General features: G+C 40.9%; 1 protein-coding gene across 6 annotated transcripts in view; it reads right to left on the bottom strand.

The window, feature by feature from the left end:
• ralgapa2 (Ral GTPase activating protein catalytic subunit alpha 2) overlaps nt 1-19,749 on the bottom strand; it is a 154,552-nt gene that overhangs the window by 12,618 nt on the left and 122,185 nt on the right. For all 6 annotated transcript variants that reach the window (XM_038271576.1, XM_038271581.1, XM_038271577.1 and 3 more), the window contains one exon: nt 168-289. In XM_038271576.1, the coding sequence (XP_038127504.1) occupies nt 168-289 (122 nt within the window). The remainder of the gene's footprint in view (nt 1-167; nt 290-19,749) is intronic.

Here is a 19,749-nt window from a genome sequence, read left to right as displayed (position 1 = left end):
ATTCATCAGTGGCGTAGGCGTTGAAGAAGAGAGGAGGGGAGGGAGAAAGGGGGCAAACAGGTGTGTTGTGAAGGAGGGGAGACTAATGTGGAGAGGGAGGTAAGAAAACAAATGAAGAAAGAAAAGAGGACAAATGATGCAGCAGCAATGAGATGTTTATTTCTCACCTGTCCCGCTCGCTGAATAGGCAGGGGAGGGGGAGAAGACCTGCGAAGCGAAGTCTTCAAAGGTCATGACCTCTCTGTGGTTCTGGACAATGGCTTCCAAGTAGAGTGCTCTCTCCTCGTAGCTGGCGATGCCTCGTTAAAGGAGCAAACGTGACGAGTAGGAGAAGAAAACAAAAGCACCTGGTGCACACTTTGAGCTTTTTACAAAACAGTTCTTAGAGACTAAAAATATATATATATTTTTTGTAAAAGGACAATAAAAAAGGTTTATTTCAGTTTTTGACAAAGCAAAATGAATATAACCTACACCAGCACCATAACTTAAAAACATTTTCTATCCAAACTATATTTGAAGGCTGTTTGGATGCAATATCGGTGCCTCCTGTTCCCCCCTCTATAAAATAACCGCAGCCCTAGTTATTAGTTAAAAAATCGTAAAAAAAGTGATGTATGACTTAAAATATGTTTTTGTTTGCCCGAAGTCTTTGCCTTAATGTTAATCACATGTAAAACAAGTAATTAATGACCAGAATGTATATTTTCTGCAATATATGACCCAAAGATTATGAAGATATATATATTGTTTTACCTTTATTCTTACCAGAAATTAAATCCACTGTGATTTGGAATCTCTTTTACAAGGATTTAAAAGAAATATTACTGTAATTGCACCATTTTATAAAATTGTATCAACCAAATTTTTACGACCTTTAAGTTGTTCAAACAAACCTTTAAACATTACACAACCGTTTTTAAAGAATTTAATTTTAAAAGCCCGAACTATCTCCCCGATTTCTTCCATGTTGCCTGAGGTCTCCCACTGGCACAAATGACTTTCACAGACCATCCATGTTCTCTGTGTTACACCTCATAGGTTTTGGTTTGTGCAATGGAGAACTTTAGCCTGTTGTTACATTTGTGTCATCCATGTTTGTTTTCTGCCATATAAAAACCTCCAGAAAGCAGCTCAGAATCAGCACAGCCCTCCAGAGGTTCTTTGGAACAAACATACTTCTTGCTCTTGACCTCATGAAGGAACAAAAGCTAGGGGCTACAATGTGATGAATCCTGAGATTCTCTTAAAAAAGATAGAAAATTTCACTTCCACTTTTCTTCCATCATACTCTCTCCCTTCTCATACAATACCAAGAGTCTAATATGTTTCATTTAGATGGTGAAAAAGATAAGTGTCATGTTTTTAATTACCTCAATTGTTACTGGAAAAACAGTCAAGTTACATTTTAACTCAGTCAAACACAGTGTATTGTTTACATTTGTGTCATATTTCTTATTTGCTCTTGCTTATTAATAAACTAGGCTTGGTCTGCAATGGCTTAATTTGGCCCATTAACAGAAGGCAAACACTCGTCCATTAATATCAGAAGTGATCAGTCCCTATGACAACAGTTAAACCTTTAGTGTCCATTAAGATATACAGTTCCTTTTTAGTTTCAGGAAAGGTTAGAAATTCCTCCTCAGAAATAATAAACTTTACTGACATGTTTTCTTATTTTAAACATTAGTTGGACTATCTGACTTATGGTTATTTAAGTCATTTAAGCTGTCCAATAGTTGCTAAATAAAACCACTGAGAGTGTGAGGTAGCTTTGCTGGACCGGACAGCTCCACTATCATCATCCCAGCCAGGAGCAAAAATGGAACAATCAGCCATGCCACACAGCCACAGATGAGAATGCAGTCTCCAAAATAATCATAAAAAAAGAATACATCAATGCTGGCGGGATGCTGAAAAGCTCTCCTCTCCCTACTCGCATCCCTTGCCTCTCCCTAATAGAACCCCTGCTGCAGGCAGCATGTCTAGGACCACCCTCCCCGATGTGCTGCCTGCCACTTCTCCGTGCCATCAGGGGGAAAATTGGAGCCATTTGAAATTCAGAGTGACAAGCAGTGACTGAGGCCTGGGCAGCCAGCATGCAGAATGGATGGCTGGATTTGGAATTGGGAAACTCCAATAAATAAATAGATAAATAAGCCTGCAAAATGGCCTCTGGGTGAGGGTGGAAAAACATTCTGATAGCCATTATCATATGATTATCATGGATACATCCTACTAGGTCTGTTGTGGAATGGAGGAAAGTGTGGGATAAAATATGGTGTGGGAAATCATTGGGGTAAAAAGGACTATTTGATGCCATGATGACTGTAAGTACCCTGAGATTTAACAATGTGTGGGTGAGCAAAATCCGAGAATGAGTCGGACTATTCTCTGTGACCGTGTTTTCTACTCAAACAATGCCTGACAAATTGCTTGACGAACGCATGAACTCTCAAACACACAAAGCTATTTATCGAACGCTGATGCCCTCCTCCCCCGTCTCATTATGATTGCCTGGGTTGAGTGAAACTCGGCTGGAGCGAACGCCAAGGATGAAGCAGGGTAAGCTGAGATAGGCTGGACTGGGCCGAGAGGCGCTGGTCTGGGTTAGATAGATAGGACAAGACAGTCACTGGGCAAGAAGCCTGCGGTGGGCACATGCCGCCACAGCAGGGGCCAATAAAGCCATGACCAATGGCTTTGAGGGGAACCGTGGCGGAGCAGGGATGACAGACACCTGTGCAGAGACACACCAGCGGGTACGATAGCCAAGCTGTTCAGGGTAACCGACAGAATCTGGACGCAGGGTCGAATGTGACAAAGGAGTCTCCACTCTGCTTTTAACTGACACTATTAAAAAAAACATACACAGCCAGGAATATTCATCCATCTACATGAATATTATGAAACAACAACTCTGCATCATGAAGAAGCAAGAAGGTGCAGTCATTCAGCATTTTACTAATTTAAATCCATAAAATTGAGCCAAAAACATTTTTATGCAGCTCAATTAACAATCAAATGTCACCAGTGGAATCAGACTAATAACCAAAGGTTTTACCAGGAGGCTAAGTAAAAAAGTTACTTATTAGTTTAAAGCTGGGTAAAGATTTCAAAGAAACAGCAAACCTACTAACACTTATCTGTCCATTATTTTTCAGGGAATCTGCTGAGAAGTAAATCTGAACCTTGGAGTAACGACCCACGTCTTAGATTTAGGATTTGGATAACAGGGCAGCTGCTAGCCATTAGCTCTACTTATCTGACCTTCGCAAAATGTTGATAAAAAAATATTAATGTGAAGGAAATCAAAAGAAAAATCAATGGGTTAAATCAGGTGGTGCCATGGTAATCACCTAAAAAAATAAATTACCTTATTATGCTGCAGCATGTGGTTGTAGTATGAATGCTTTAAAAGTACAAAGCATGGTAAGAATGTCAAAAGTGAAAGTCAAATATCTACATAGAGAAAGCCTTTAAAGGCTTTTTAGATCATAAAAAGATGTTTGAGAAAAATATACAATTTGAAGATCAAGACAACAAAGATAAGCTCATATTTTACCCTTCAAAGAACAAAGCAGAAGAATGACAATACTAAAAAGTATATATCCTTTATATGAAAGGTCTAAAAGCTGCCAAACAATATGGTGTGACTAATTGATTGTTCCTCACAGGAGAGCAGCATGACTTTAAGCATGTAAAAGCACTTCCTAATGTGCTCTTTATCCTTCTTGCAGACATGCAACGTCACTGTTTTCTGTCACTTGCTGGAAACTGTGCTGGACAAAGAGTGGGCATCCCAGGCCCTGCTGCTATGGTAACACGGGTCACAGCTCAGTGTGGTGGGTCATGTCCAGGGTTTAGTGGATGATGGGCGGACAGAAAAGGAGTTAGTAGGAAAAATAACAAAATGTACCTAGAGAGGTGATAAGTAAAGGCAAAAAAATAAAAAATACAGAAGAAATGGTTTTGATGAAACAACTTGCAAGAAAGCCAATAAATGAAAAACAAGAAGGGATGGGGACAGAGAGAGAGAGCCCCAGCACAGCGTGGGTCAACAGAGCCATATGGCGGTCCATTATCAGAGATGCAGATGACTGTGGGCCTGTTATTGAGATTCCTAAAGCAAATATTGACTCCAGCTGGAGCAGACGCTCTCTGACTCTGACACACGCCTCTCCTCCACTACTTCCTTCCGCTGCCCTCTTTGTAAGTTAGACAAATGGATTACAGACAGCAAGGGAGAGAGAGAGAGAGAAACTAAAATAATAAGAACAAAATGAAGATAATAGAGTAATCAAGAAATGGGAGAAAATAGATGCCCACTGGAGGAGAAAGCTTGGTAAGAAATGAAAAATAATACAAGGTATTTTTCAGATGGGTGAAAGCACAGGGAATAATCATGTTCACTCAAGTTAATGTTCAATGATATGTGCTGGTAAAAAAAAATAGCTGCAAAGAAATTTGACCTGATGCTCATCAAGTAGTAATCATGCCGTCTCTCTCCCACTCCTTTTATTTTGTCCTAATTACTAATCCATGGGCACAGCTTGTTCTACTGCAAATGCACAGCTGCTGCCGTCTCCTCGCAGTAACCGAATCAAGGGGCACATCCAGAGCAATGACGCAGAGGCTATGTCCAAGCTACAGTATGGACACCAGGTCTGCTCATTCTGACCTCCTTTTCCATTAAAATATGAATGTGTACATGAGCGGTGGGACCAAACAGGTAAATCTCAAATAACCAGAGTTCAGTGTAAATATCTCCATTTCATTTTTGGAAAAATTGCTTTTTCCCGATGAAATCCTCAACAAGGACTCATTTGTCTACATTCCCACAGATGGACTGCAACTCAAGTCACCTGTGACATAACTGCCATTAACAGCTGGACTGGATGGAAGATTGTTGCACCACTTTGGGAATTTCCAAGGAACCCTGATGTTCCAAGTGGCTGCATTCCTATTAGGGGGAGGAGAGAGAAACCAACTTGATGTCTATGTAGTGTGGGAACCACCAGCACAGTAACAAGGAAAAAAATACTCCCAGGTTTGAGTTGTAGAGAAAGTTGGTTTATGACACCTGCATTTAAAAATGGGGTGAAAACGGCTCCCTATAAGGTTACGTACTGGGATGAAAGATGTAGCAATAAAAAGATGGGTGGGGCTAAACAAGGCCTGGGTTCAGCTGGGATTTGAATAATGACCAGGGGAATAGTGGAGGGACCAGGCTAATCTGGAAGATCGTGCTATGGGTGCTGCTGGATTTGGGCTTGCCTCATTTATATTCCCAGGTTCTCCAGGAATGGGTTCATCTGTGGGGACTCCATTCTGGTGTCCCAGGCATCTATACACTACCAACACTGACACATTGTTGGTGGCGTGCATACTTAAAAACATCTGTTTTGTACATAATCACCTTCTGGGTGTAGCTTTTGTGTTCTTGGTAGGTTTGGCAGAAAGTGTCAGTTTCACTAAGCCTACCTGTGAAGCCATATGTGTGTGTGAGGGTGAATCTGGAACAATGTACGTGTACATAAATATGCATCTAGGGGAGTGTGCACGTTCTGTATACATATGCATTTGTGCTGTCCAGATGGCAGGGAGGTAGCTCTGGGGGAATGGTGGGGGTCAAGCGTCTTTGTGGATCAAAGCCAAGGTCAGGGCAGCTGCAGTGGCCCATGTTCAAGGTGAATAGAAGCCTCACATGGCTCTTCATTAGAAGGCTGCTCCATCCCTGCTGGATCCCATCAGCCAATCACTACCATTCTACATGATCTCAGTTTTCTCACCTTGTTCTCTTACCTTCCACAGATCCCTGTTCTGAAAGCACTCTATATTTTCGAGTCTTTTTGCGCTGTAAATAACTGAGCAAAGGCAGAAACCAAGAAATGCTCACACACAAGCGTAAGTATGTAAACAGACACGACCGAGAGACACACAAACATCCCATTTACACAAACAGTTTGGGGGGGAAAAAAGGGGCCTGGGTTGACCTCTGAACTACTGTCTCTCTGGAGAGAAGCATCCTGACAATCAGACCAGCCTGAGTCTTTGTGCTCCTCTGTCTCCCTGCTGACAAAAGTCCTCACACCATCATTGGCCTCTGACACACACTCAACACATTTAAAACAAATTGAACCTTCATGCACACATGCACAGCCAGCAGGGATGATTATGCACCATGGCTTTAAAACAAAGACCAGTGTGAGGGCTCAAAACCAAAACATGTTTGTTTAAACACTAAATTTCATTCACACCAAACAGATGAGGGTGTTAGTAAGAAGATGGCCAGAGAACCCACGGATCACTGTAACTTATGCTAATTTTACAATTCTAAGGGTATGAGGAGCTGCAGAAACCTTGCTTTTTTCAGAACTATTGGTGGAAGGATCCTTGTTTTTGTTCTCACATTCCGATCACTTTGGGCACCATAGCAGTAGAAAAATTGTAGAAAATAGTAGTAAAAAAACTAAAATATTATGTGTATTATGACTTGTAAATATAAATAATTGTTTACTAGTTGCAAATCTGTTGTAGCAATTATCTAACTTAACTGTACCCATTAGTTGCAAGACAGTTCAGATTAAAGCACAAATTTGTCGACCAGTAATGAAAATAAAGTAGTGTTGCCTTAAGCAAGTGTCAGATCCTAAACTAAATTATCCAAGACAGAAGCAAAGAGGAGAGGTGGAAATCCAGATTAGATTAAGCAGTACTGGGTCTCTATATCCTCCACATTGATATCTAAACACTTTCTCTCTGCTTCCCTTCAACAGAAATCGGATGATGGGTACAAGGAGAGTGACTGCTTCCTCTTCTTAAATCTCAAATGTCTTGTGCTAAGTTCAGACTGCAAGTGCTGGAAGCAGCAAAAAAGCTTTTGCTATTTCATTTTTGATGCTTGTAAACATTAGGGACAGACGCACCTCAAGAGCAGCTTTGACACTCCTAAAGCGCGTCCAGTAGTTTTAATATGTTTTTAGGTGAGAAAGTCAACCTGAAATCTCTGAAGTCAGTTCATCAAGGTAACGATCCTGCCTTCAAATATTATTTCGATGTCCGAGCTGCTCGGAGCGCTGTCACGGGGAATCCCCTACAACGGCAGCCTCTGGCCCGGTCACCTCTTCTAGGTTTTCTGCTAATGTTCGCAGTGGCTGGAAGGGGTTTTACATGTACGTAATTAAAATTGCAGGCACTAGAATAATAAAAGCGTACATCTTTTTCTGGCAGGTTTCAACATTTAAAGTTATTTTGAGCATTAATAAACTGTTTCAGTTGAGTGATCAAAGCGATTTGCATCAGCTGTGCTGTGTCTGTCTCCTGCCACCTCCCAGATCAGCTTATCTGATTGGTTAATGTGGCACGTTAAGCAGCAAAAGTTACATTTTTCCAACTCCAGCAGCTGCTTGTGCAACGCGTCCCGCACCTCAGATGCTCATGAGGCGCTGCTTCGGCTGCTTCAATGCGTCAAGATGCGTTGCTCCTGCTGCTTGAAATGTGGTGCAGGACCGCTGATGAGGGTGAACCATAGACTTTGCATGTAAACTAGCTGCTTCTGCTACCTCTATCGCTTGCGGCCTGATTGTATTATCAATCATGCTAAATTTTAAAAGAGCACTCCGTAATGCTAAGAATATTTGGCTTGATTAGAAAAAATGTTGTTGAAAAGAAAGTGAGGAAATTGAAGGGTGGCCAAGACTGCAGATTAATTCTTGATTGCTGACACTGCTTTAGGCAACAGAACTCAAAAAATAGACTGGTCTATTTAATCAGTGAACTTAACATGAAAATGACCTAGCCAAGAAAACCAAACTAGGACTTATACACATGGACAAAGCCTGTGGATGGCCCTCCTGCCTCCGCAGCACAGCCAAGGTTAATGCTGTTTGTTGATGCGCTTCTAGGAGAAGGGGCTCTTGTTGTGGAGAGGGACAGATGAGAGATGATGGGGAGGATTCCTCTGTGCGGCTGACCCCCCCACTGTCAGTCTCCACATCTGCCCATTAACCTGGGCCAATCAGCTTGACCTTGGTAAGGAGAGGGCCTCAGGAGTAGCTCATAGTGCCATCGACTCCAAGTGGTCATGTAATTGGCCTGTTAAGAGGAAGAGATGTGGAGGTGGTGGTGGGCTGCTTGGTTACTTTGGGGTGCCAGTGCAAACTGACTGAAACACAGAAGTGTTTCTCTCTTAATAAGCGTATTATCTACAGTCTCTGTGTGAAACAAAAACTTAGAACTTACCCGCCAACCTAGATATCAGACAAAAACTATTTAGCTTTAAAATTATAATTGCAAAGGACTTCATGCAGTAATGCATGAGATACGCGCAGTGGCCTGCAGAAAGTACTCTGAGCCACTTGAACCTTTTCATATTTTGTAAGGCTATAACACAAACACAAAGTAGTAAATAATCATAAAATAGAAGGAAAATAATACACAGAGCTGCAAAATGCTTTCCAGAAAAGAACCTGAACTGCAGCATGCATTCTGTGAACCCATATTTGAATTCCCCTTTTGCCAGCTGGGAGTTTTTTTAGGAATTAGCTAATCTGGTTATTATGAATTTTCAAATCTTACCACATTCTCAACAGAATTCAGGTCTAGACTCTGACTGGGTCGTCCTAACAAACAACTATGCTTAGATTTAAATAATCCGACTGTAACTCTTGGTGTAGGGGTTATGTTTTTCCCTGCTGGACGGTGGACCTCAAAACATGAAAATCTAAAGTCTTCTGCAGCCTTTGAAAGTTTTCCTTTCTTTTGCACTTTATTTCTCTGCTGAAGAAAGAAAAATATCCCAAGAGCATGATACTGCAACCACAAAGCTTAACTTAAAGACTATGTAAAGTAGAAACGTAACAAAAAAAAATAGGTGGAAGCTTCTCGCATGTGTGAATCATGTTCAATGGGCAAAAAGAGAAGAGTCACTCTGCTCTCTGACTGCAGACGCAGGCTGCAGCTGCTGCATCGGAGTCCCTATGCTTTGATGGAGGGATGGGCTCCTTTACTAACTGTTCACTGAAGACAAAAAATTCAGAGCAATTGGTGCTCTACCTGTTGTCACCGATGTCTCCAACAAAACAGGAAAAAGTCACGGGATATGTCACTATTGTTCTTTTTTATTGGGAAAAAAGTAGATAAAGAGTCCTGAAAAGGTGCTAAATACAGTAACAAAGTCTCTAAACTAGCAAAAATACCGATCGTAAAACAGGAATATTGAAACCCAAATTTGATTCTAGTCTCACATCAAATTCATAAAAGGTTGGGAGAATTTTTCCATGTATAGAACAATACATTTATGACATTTATAATATGTTAGAAGAAAATTGGGCAATTCTATTTCTCCATGTCTTTCAACATGGTCTTTTCAGAGTGATGGCCAATGCCACATTAATTGTTTTGTAAATAAGAAAAAAATTATTTTGGTTTCACCCAAACATGGGATGAATAGTTACACATGTTTTTACATCCTCTACATGGTTTGCAAAACTACAGATACAACTGGGTTGGGATTTTATTTCAACAATTGTTTTTTTTTTTTTTTGCTACTCTTCCATAAAACCCCAGACTTGTGCACTCTTTGAACAATAGTTGTTCCGTCAAAAGATTTTACCACCTGACTTGTAGATCTCTGCAGTAGTAGGTGGATGGCAGTGCCTCAGTAGATTTGCAGTTAAGCTTTCGGTTTAAGTCATGATGGACCGCAGAGAACTTTGTGAGATGTTTAGAGCTTGGGACACTTTTATCACCTAACGTTCCTTTAAATTTTATGATACAGCTGAATTAATAGAGCTTAAATTAGACACTGATGAAGTATCTTTACCAATAGGCTCTATGCACAGCTCCACTACTTCCTGAATTTAAGGCAGCTCCTTTGTTTCCTGTCTTTCATGATTGGATGCACTGATTAATCCAGGTGTGTATGACCTAAGTAACTGGCCAGACACACCTGGATTAATCAGTTCGTCCAGTAATGAAAGACAGGAAACAAAGGAGCAGCCCTAAATTCAGGAAGTAGTGGAGCTGTGCATAGAGCCCATTAGCTGAACTAACTGGTTTAACAAAATTTCATTTAGGGTTCTCACCATAAAGGGGCAACAAATAATTTGCAAATCATGCATGGGCTTTCTTTGTTGTAGGATACTACTTAGTGTTTGTCTGATCAATAAATTCTCAGTTAACCATTTAAAGTATGTGTAATAAATACAAAAAATAGAAAAAGTTTTAGAGGTAGCAACATTGCAAGGGACCGTATGCACCGATAGTGTAGTGGGAATGTACAGCAAATAATAGGAAACTGGAGTTACAGAAGAGGTGGGGGGCACTGGTCAAGCCATAAAAACAAGGGATTTAACTGAAGGGGAAATAGGGAGGAGACATAAAATGAGGGAGGGGGAAAGATGGAAAAGAGGAAGGAAAGAAAAAGAGATAAAGCCAAGCAGGTGTTGATTGGAGAGAGGCCGAGCAGTGAGTGCCACCGGTACCTGTTGTCACAGCGAGGGCTGAGGTGTGAAGCTCGTCTCAGCAGAGGCCCTCGGAGGTGTGAGGTGATTATGGGCAAGAACAGAGAGAAATTTAGATGGAGAGACACAGGGAGAAAGATAGACACGGCCAGAGAGTGAATGTGGCAATAAAGCTGGCTGGAGGAATAATGGCAGAGTGGTAAGGAACAGCAGATTGAGATGGATAAAGTGAGAGCATGTATGACAGAAACCAGCAACTAGGGTGATTGTGCAGTGCGTGTGTGTGTGTGTCCCATTTTATATAGCAGCTACTCAGCCCTTGGTGTCTCATTAAACAGCTTTTTTGGGGGGGGCACAGACAGCTTTAGCAGTAGCACAGAAAATGTATGAATGTGTCACAAATGCATTATGATGAATGGAGGTGTCTGCGTGTCCATTTTCAGGGTAAGTGTAGACTTGGATGACAGCGGAGGTTTCAAAGAAATAGCTGCTTTCAGAAAGTTTGAACAAGTAGGCTAATTAGTGGAGCTGGGATAACTGGAGCTGCAGGAGACCCAAAGGAGTCAGGTCAAACAGTAATCCCAGGTTAATGACACCTCCTGAGGGCTCAGTTTCCCGCTACAAGAGCTTTCTACGCTCGAACCTCCACACCTTACCGCCGTCCATCTGGCATTCAGACAGAAAGACGGGGAGTTATGGTCGTGACATCACTCTCAACCAGTGACATCATCACTGCCCATCAGTGATTTCACATGGGCTGGCCTCAGCTGAAGATCAAACCTGATGTCTGCGAGCTAGCCTGCTGGATAAATTATGGGCTCCACCGAAAAAGTAGTTACCCATTTTCTGAAGTCTCTGGCAGTTTACCGTTTCTCAGGGGGACAGTAAAAATTGATTTTTTGCCAAACAACAAATCACCTACACAGAGGTCAGTGGTATTACCTGATAGTTGAGGATAAGGCTTGAAGCAACAAACCACTGTTTTTTACCAGACACTATGGACAGCCATAAGATTCACGGTGACCTCATATGGTCTGTCCAACACGGCAACTATCAAAGCCTACTGGTCTTATGTATTTAGATGAACCAAGTCTGTAACCAATCTCATTTTCAAAGGACCTGGTGTCCATTGATGAGTCCTAATACAGCAGGCTCAGATGTGAAACACAAAGGGTCGACGTGATTAATCAAACACAGACCCATTATGGCCAGACAGTCACACCAGCCTCTGCGGTGCGCTAACAGAAAGTCATAATAAGATGAGCTACAAAAAGGCTGATAGGGATGAAGATTAACAGATACAGCACAGTGAGTGGCTGGGTGAGAGTTGTCTCTGACGGTCTCTTTTGTTAGTGATGATCACCAGAGTGACATGGACGTCGGTGCCCGATGGAAACATTATTAGGTCGTGACAAAGGTGGGAATGATATGAGCTATCTTGGGTGAATGCGAGTAATTTCTTCTCTTCGGCTCCTGACATTTGACTTGTTTGGAGTCGAGTCAGGACAACAGCATCTATCTGATCTCAATTTGAACTTTTAATAAAAATTCACAGATGAAACACAGGGGGGCATGATGAACCCAGATAGTGACTGAAATCATACTGAATGCTCACGAACCAATTCAATTTCTTTAATCTCATTTGTGGAATAGCACTCCTTATCAGGTAACAAACTAACTCTCAGCCTTTTGAGTCTCCTGCATAGCACAGCAACAATCAAAGTCCCCTGGTGTTCTTCAATCTATTTGACACATCCAGAAAACAGGTCAGACACTGCCAACTTCGGGTCATGGCAAATGATTCTGATTTGAACCATACAATAACACTGCTCAGACAAGCACTAATGAAATATTAAAAACTAAATGAACAAGCTTCTGAAATTTTAATGATGCTTGTGGCATGTGCAGCAGCACAACTGCCAAGCATTAATGCCTCACATCTCTGCTGACATAAAACCTCCTGTTCTCCCACTGCCCTGTCTACCAAAGGTTTATCGTGCCAATTAGGCTGCCTGGCCTTATGCAAAATGACAAGCATTTAGCAGGAATGATAATGATCAGTACCATGTTGCACATGATCAGATTTGGGGTAAATATAAATGCTTAGAGGATCAGATCCCTGAGGGGTTGAGTAATCTTAAAAGGTTTTAAAACTTCTAGATTTATGGGGAAATTATTGTTAAAAACTAAAAATATATACGTTTACATTTTATGTGCATCTGTGAGCATTTTATGTCCATCTTAATATGTTGCAATTGGACAGTAAAGCTATTTAAATTGTTTAATCAAGGGGGCAAAACTCACGAAAAGTGTAGATCAGGGGTAACCAATTAAAAATCAGCGGGGTCTGGATAACAAAAAAAAAAATCATCAACCAGTAAAGGTCCAGAGACATTTTTTCTTATATTCCATTGCTTTAAACAGCATTCAACACTGAGATAAAAAGCAGGTGTTTATGCATCCATGTTATTATCGAAATTTTAAGTTAAAAAATATATGTTTTTTTAAATTAAAATCTAAATTGTTTTTGAAGTAGAGAACAAATATTTTAGTTTGGTATGTAGAGAATTTCCTGACTCATTTTTTCTACAAAACACCTAAACTGACAGTTTATTTTTTCCTTTCTTTTTTCTTGCTTAATGAGAGCAGTGGGATTTAGGCTGCCCTGCAAGGCTTTAAACTTGGGTTTGAATGGCGACAAAGCCATTCTCAAGCACACATCAAGGTGCTCATTTTGAGTCTGGATCGATATTTATTTTTTTATTGTGTTCATGGTGGAGAATCCTGCTTCACAACAGTAGGTTGAGCCAAACATACTCAAAATATGCAGGGTCATCTTTGAGGACACCATTTCTTTCACTAGTTCACCACACTTCCTCCAGCAATCCACACTTTCTCTGCTCTCTTTTTCTCATTGTAATCTCGTCTCTTTTAATCATTGTAATCTTCTTTCCCACCGCCCGGCTTGCCACAGGTTTGCCTGCTGTGTCTAAAAGTAGCTAGTAAAAAAAAAAATAAAATAAAAATATATATAAATAAAATAACTGTAGCTAGTAGCAGCAACCCAGACTGACACAGCTCATTGGCTAATTTGTATCACGTTTAGCCGGGTCCCGGAAGCTCCAGATGGCTTTACCATGTTAACAGCAGAAGCAGCGCAAGTAAAGTTAGACAACTTTTATAAATGTTTTAAATCAGGTTGGGTCCGGATTAGCCACCAGGTGTGTCCGGATCCAGACCGCGGTCCACAAATCCTTGAACTCTGGTGTAGATTGTTTAAAAAAGTGATGCAATTAAGATATAAATGTCTTGTTAGCTGTTATTATTGCTGCTTTCACAGAAAATTCAAAAAAATATCCTAAATTAATAGATTAAAACAATTCTAATATATTTCAGCCTTGTGAAAGTATATCCATGTACTGTACAGTAGATGCATTCAATAGTTGGGTGGGGCCCTATTGCATGATTTACTGCACCCCTGCTTTTCTTTTAAATACTGTCACTGTTGTGCTTTGTTCTGTTAAAAAGCTTTACTTAACTATAGTTTTTCCTTTAGATATTGGCCTTTAATATTAACGAATACAGTATAAACAGACAGTGTCTTTACCAATAAACTAGAATGTCTTAGCTCCTTTATGGATACTTTTTGTGACTTGATGCTGGACAAAATTTCTATAATCTGTCTTTCTTATGATTTTTATTTCATATATATATATATATATATATATATATATATATATATATATATATATATATATATATATATATATATATATACTTTCATTTATATGAAATTACTCCAGAATTATGAGAAATTAAAACTTATTTTGAGAAAAACGGTAATAGAAACACCTTTTATTAGCTGTATGAAGAATCGCTCAATGTCCAAATAATTAGGATATATTAACTTCTGTAAGATATTCTATCCGAGATGCACCTGTCTTCTGTACAGAGACACATTTTGTAGACTATGTCTTGATGATAAAGGGCTGGAACTGAGGCAGGAGAAGGACCAAGCCTTCTCATTGTCTGCATTTCAACGGATAAGAAGGACAGTCATGGAAGATGCATATTTGTATGCACACAGAAAGAAACTCACACAAAAAACCTTGGGCAAAGAAGAAAATAGACTTCTGTGTTGGCAACAGCTTTTCCCTAATCCTCGCCCTTGGGCTATATTGTGCAGTCAAGCAGGCTATTACATGGCAACAATTAGGGGGGCTGCAGCCCAACACCTGGTCGTCCCCTATTCTGGCCCTTCAGTGGCAGCTGACTGTACAGTCTCACAGCCAGGTGGCCCTCCTTCAATGACATTAGCTAGTCACTCCAGGGTTAATCAGGAGCCAGCCATCATCCAGTGGGCAAGCATTGAGGCCCATTCAGACTGGAGGCTTTTATAGTCAAAATGGATGGAGACAATGTCCGTTATAAAAACTTCTTCAACTGAAGATCTTGGATAGAAATCCAACATAATCGAAATGGATTTGGGGGAGGGGGACAGAGCCGGCGGCCCCCATAGATTCTCAGCATAAGTTCGTTGCACTGTCTTGATTGGGTGAAGCATAGCTTAGAGCATGTCAACTGTGCATCCTGCAGCTTATAAAGGACCTTTTCATGGGTCGACAAAAACAGATGGAGGAGCGGGAAGTACTATACATACAAGCAGACGGGCGATGATATGGGGGGAGGGACACTGGATTTTCGTCAGGCTCCTGATACAAAAACAAGTGGGTGTAGCTAGAGCAGCTCCAGATATTTCAGCCTTTACAGGGAAAATAAATTCCAAAGCCCCCTGGCTTGGAGATCTGAGGGTAAATAACAATCATTAGAATAACAAAAAGCCATAGATTTGTACCCAAATGAACTAGAATCTCATCAATAATAATTAGAAGCTATACATAACTAATGAAGATGCGCATGTTACATTAAACAACATTATGGAGTCTTTCCATTGTACAAGATCAAGTCATTAAATAAAGTAAAACCTTTATTACATTTAAACCATTAGTTTAGTTAGGCAGTGTTAATGGAAATGCTAAATAACTCAATACTAAAAGTCCTGAGTTATAAAAATCTGATCCCCACCTTCTCATTATTTGACAGCAAATAGCAACGTTGGGACGGCCTATATGCTGCATTGGATTCACCTCTGAAATTGAAACTTGGAGCTGGTAGTCACATTACAACAGAGATGGGACCATGTCTTTTGTTGCTAACTTCCATTTTGAGTTTAAAACACAACAACTATGTTCACTAGTAAATATTTTTTAGCTTTGGGTGCAAACATAGGACAATATATATATATATATATATATATATATATATATATATATATATATATATATATATATATATATATATATATATTAGGGGTGGAACAGTTCACAAAATCCACGGTTCGGTTCGATTCACGGTTTCGTGGTCACGGTTTTCAGTTCGGTTCGGTATATGTTGATTGTTACACCGAAATCCCATAAAAATTTATGAAATTAATGAAAAAATCCCCCCAAAAATAAGGGATTGTAATTATTTTAAGTGATCCGCGGAAACCCTGGATCATTTCCGTATGTTTTGCTGCTTTGAATTTAATCATCTCGCGCTGCTCTCTACCATCTCCAAGGGACTCAGAGGGGAGCGGACGGGAGCCACAGTGGGGGCTGTAGGCTTTGCTTTGAGCAGCCGGTCTGGAGCGCAGCGGGGCGGAGCGGGGGTTGCTGATGGAATATGAGGGATTTCGGGGTTAGCATGACATGTTGCTGTTAGCATAAACAAAACGTGTTGCACAATGCTTGCACACTGTTGCGCTTTTATCCACAACTTTCTTTCCGCCGTCATCGTAGGTCACTCTAAATGCAAAGTGGTCCCATACAGCAGACCTATAAAGTGCTGCTGGCGCGTCTTCCAACTCCTGTTCTTTCCCTCGCCATTCCGACACAATTCTCCACAACAACTGATTTTTTCCCCTGCTACACCCGGCTAAGCTGCTTCGCTTCTTCTTCTTCTTGTTTACTACTGGTTGTTGGCTTTGGTCGCACTACCGCCACCTTCTGCTCTGGAGTGTAAACGCTTCGCCTATGAGAAAAAGGAGCAGTGCATGAACCGAACGAAACACACGCGAATCGAACCGAGACAGTCGAACCGAACGGTTCTGACGGTTTTCATAAATCGTCCCATCCCTAATATATATATATATATATATATATATATATATTATTATATTTTTTTTTTTTTAGTTTTTACGGCACTAGTGGCTAATTTTTTCGACAGTAGTCTGACAGGAAAGGGGGTAGGAAAGGGAGATGACATGCGGCGAAGGATCACAGGCCGGATTCGAGGACTAAGGCCTCCGTACATGGGTTATGCGCACTAACCGCTGTGCCACCTGGAGGCCCAAAGAAAGGACAATATTAAAGATGCAGATAAATGATTAATCTGGATATGTTTTCTTTAAATACAACATGCATGCAAAAAAAATCTGATTCCTGGGTGCGTTCCAACTTTCTCTGTTCAAGTAATGACTTCTGGGTACATATGTGTAGTTAATGCAAGTGGGTGCTAAGAATATTTGACTTTTGATCAAAAATAACACCAGATTATTTTATTTTTTTATTGTATTCAAATATTCTCCAAGTATAGTGGGAAAATGACAAGTCTGTGTGGAGCGGTACACAACAGATTGAAAATAACTCTGCAGCCTCTTGCTTAAAGATGTTCCTTAACTTTTAATTACATTTCTTTACAAAAGATTATAGGTAGAATACAGAAACAGACTTTTAAATGTCCTCCTGCCGGACATAAACAGACCACATGGTTGGTATTAAAAGACTAAAACGGCTAAATGACCAGCACCCCATTAAACTTAGTATTATTACAGCCTGCTGCAGTAGAGAGGCGTCAGAAGATTCAGCCAGCGTCTCTCAGTAGCTTCTCTTTAGCTACAGACACCACTTGACAATAAAAGACGGGCTATCAGAATTAACACATCAAAGGCTGCTCTATGTAAGAAGAGGCAAACAATGCACAGCGATGCACACTTAAATGTTTTGTTTTTGTTATTGCTTTGTCCGCTGTGCTTGTATATCAATACGAAAAAAAAAAATTCCATTTAGTGCAAAAATGCAAATGCTGAGACGGACAAGGACGTCCTCTGAAAGAATACAATAGCCAGAGGCCAGCCGAGAAGCACACAGTGCCTTTGAAGTATTTAAAGAGGCATTAATGTGGAACTTATAAATAATCAACTAATTCCTTCTTAACACCACGGACTAAAGTCTGCAACAAAAAGCAGCGCACTCTTATAATAAAAAGCAGCTCGGGAGACTGAGAGGAAAAAGAGGAATTGAAAATGAAATGGATCATTTATAAAAAAAAAAAAAAGAAACGGTGGATGATGTAACACGTTTAAAAAAAAAGCGTTTACAAAATCCTGGTGCTAGATCAGAGACGTAGAGATTCCAGCGGAGCGAGATGAGTGACATTTCGCTGACATTTCCCAGCAGCATTCAATGTGTGACTGCCTCACGACAGCGTCAGGAATATCTATGGATATGCCTGAATGTGACACAGGCATTAAGGGATGTGGGTTCTTTCAGAGGCCGGCCTCAGCTCTGAGGCCAGTGATGAGGAGCCTGGACCCTGTGAGATTGAATAGTAATCACTGGAGCACAGATAATGGATGATTGAAGGCTCTTTCTACTCCGCTGCTGGATTTCAATATCAGAGAGGCCCTAGAATTGGGATTCTTATCAGGGGTGGTGTGTCAAACAAAGGAGAGCCGAGCGTGAAATATGGGGTCCAACTCAGGCACACGACCACGGCGATTAGCACAAGGATAAAAAGTGCCGCACAAACAAAAGAGGGCTGCTTTAGCTGGACAACGAGCTGCTCCAGGCCTTGTAGAGGGAGATACGCAAGGAAGACGGGACATAAAGGGGAAAAAAAGACAGACTACTTGCTGGTAACAAGAGAATGGGACATGCTTTTTTTTTCTGGGATGGTCTGGCGATGAATAGTGACACAGTTGACTGTTTAAGAGTCTTCCAGAGGAACAACAGAGAGATGAAATACAATGCACTTCAAAGCTATTTGCGCACAAACACACATCTTTCCCATTTGCACAAACGGGCATGAAGGCACGAGGCTTCACATCGATGCCAAATCTATTACAAAAAAAGCATATTATTCGCATTTATCCCCCCCCCCATTCCAAGCACCACCGCTTGCCAGTAAAGCTCATTAACCCTCCCTTCAAGAACCCTGAGACAAAAGACAGGCAAAACAAAACATAACTAATCAATGGGAATGCACCGAGTTGGGGGTGTGTGGGAAGGGGGATAACATGATAACCTGAGAGGACTAACAGCTTTTGCCTTAGTGCTGCACTCACTGGGTGTGGGGTGGAAAAAGAAAGTTCATTAATTAAACAGGGCTAAGGGTAACAGATGGAATGGCTAGCTGGATGCTAATCACTTAAAGCGGAGGGACAGGTTTTTACACTTCAGCTGGAAACGGCAACAACAAACCAATCACACTGGACATGGAGGCGTCTAGTGGGGACTCTGGGATTACAGGATCTCAGCTAGGGGCTTTGAATTTTTTATTTTGTTTTGCTGATATTAATATATACATAAAAAATAGTTGTGAAAATAGATATCTTCAATCTGTATTTATTAAATTTATTTATATTGGCAACTACTTCAGGGGGTTGTCATTTAAAGAGCATATAACAGCATATTCACATGTGTTACAAAACCTGCCATAAAACTGTTTTTAAATAAAATATCATAATAGTTTACATGTAATTATTTATTCTAGAGATGCAGCTAAAACACATGAACTGATAAGTTTTTTTCCCCACAATTTCCAAATAGCTAACAGCCTTCACAGTTTGACACCAGCAGTCTATGTATGGTTCACTTTGGCGGGGCTCAGGGACCCTGCTGTTGGCCGTCTGGTTCTACGCCTGCCCTACCTGTGTTTTTTGAAAGGGGCGGTCCCCCGTGAAGCCCAGACTCCAAAGTACGGGATGGGGCCAGGGCCTCCGGGGCCTTTCAGGGTGTGGGTGCCATGCAGTGGACGCCTTTTGTTGTGAGATGGGTGGCGAGAGGAGGAGGAACTCATGTTTGGGGGGGGGGGTTAAAAAACGAGTAATGCTATGAGTCATTTTGCATTAGCAGCAGGAGTGGGAGACACGGAGAGGGGGGTGAGAGGGGACGTAGGGCGAGAATACTTTTGCATGTTGTATGAAGCTAGACGCCATATGCCATCCGAGCTGGACTGCCTC

Source organism: Cyprinodon tularosa, unplaced genomic scaffold (assembly GCF_016077235.1).
Source record: "Cyprinodon tularosa strain WSP-4 unplaced genomic scaffold, ASM1607723v1 ctg80, whole genome shotgun sequence".
Lineage (NCBI taxonomy): Eukaryota > Metazoa > Chordata > Actinopteri > Cyprinodontiformes > Cyprinodontidae > Cyprinodon > Cyprinodon tularosa.
This window is presented reverse-complemented; position numbering and strand designations above follow the sequence as displayed.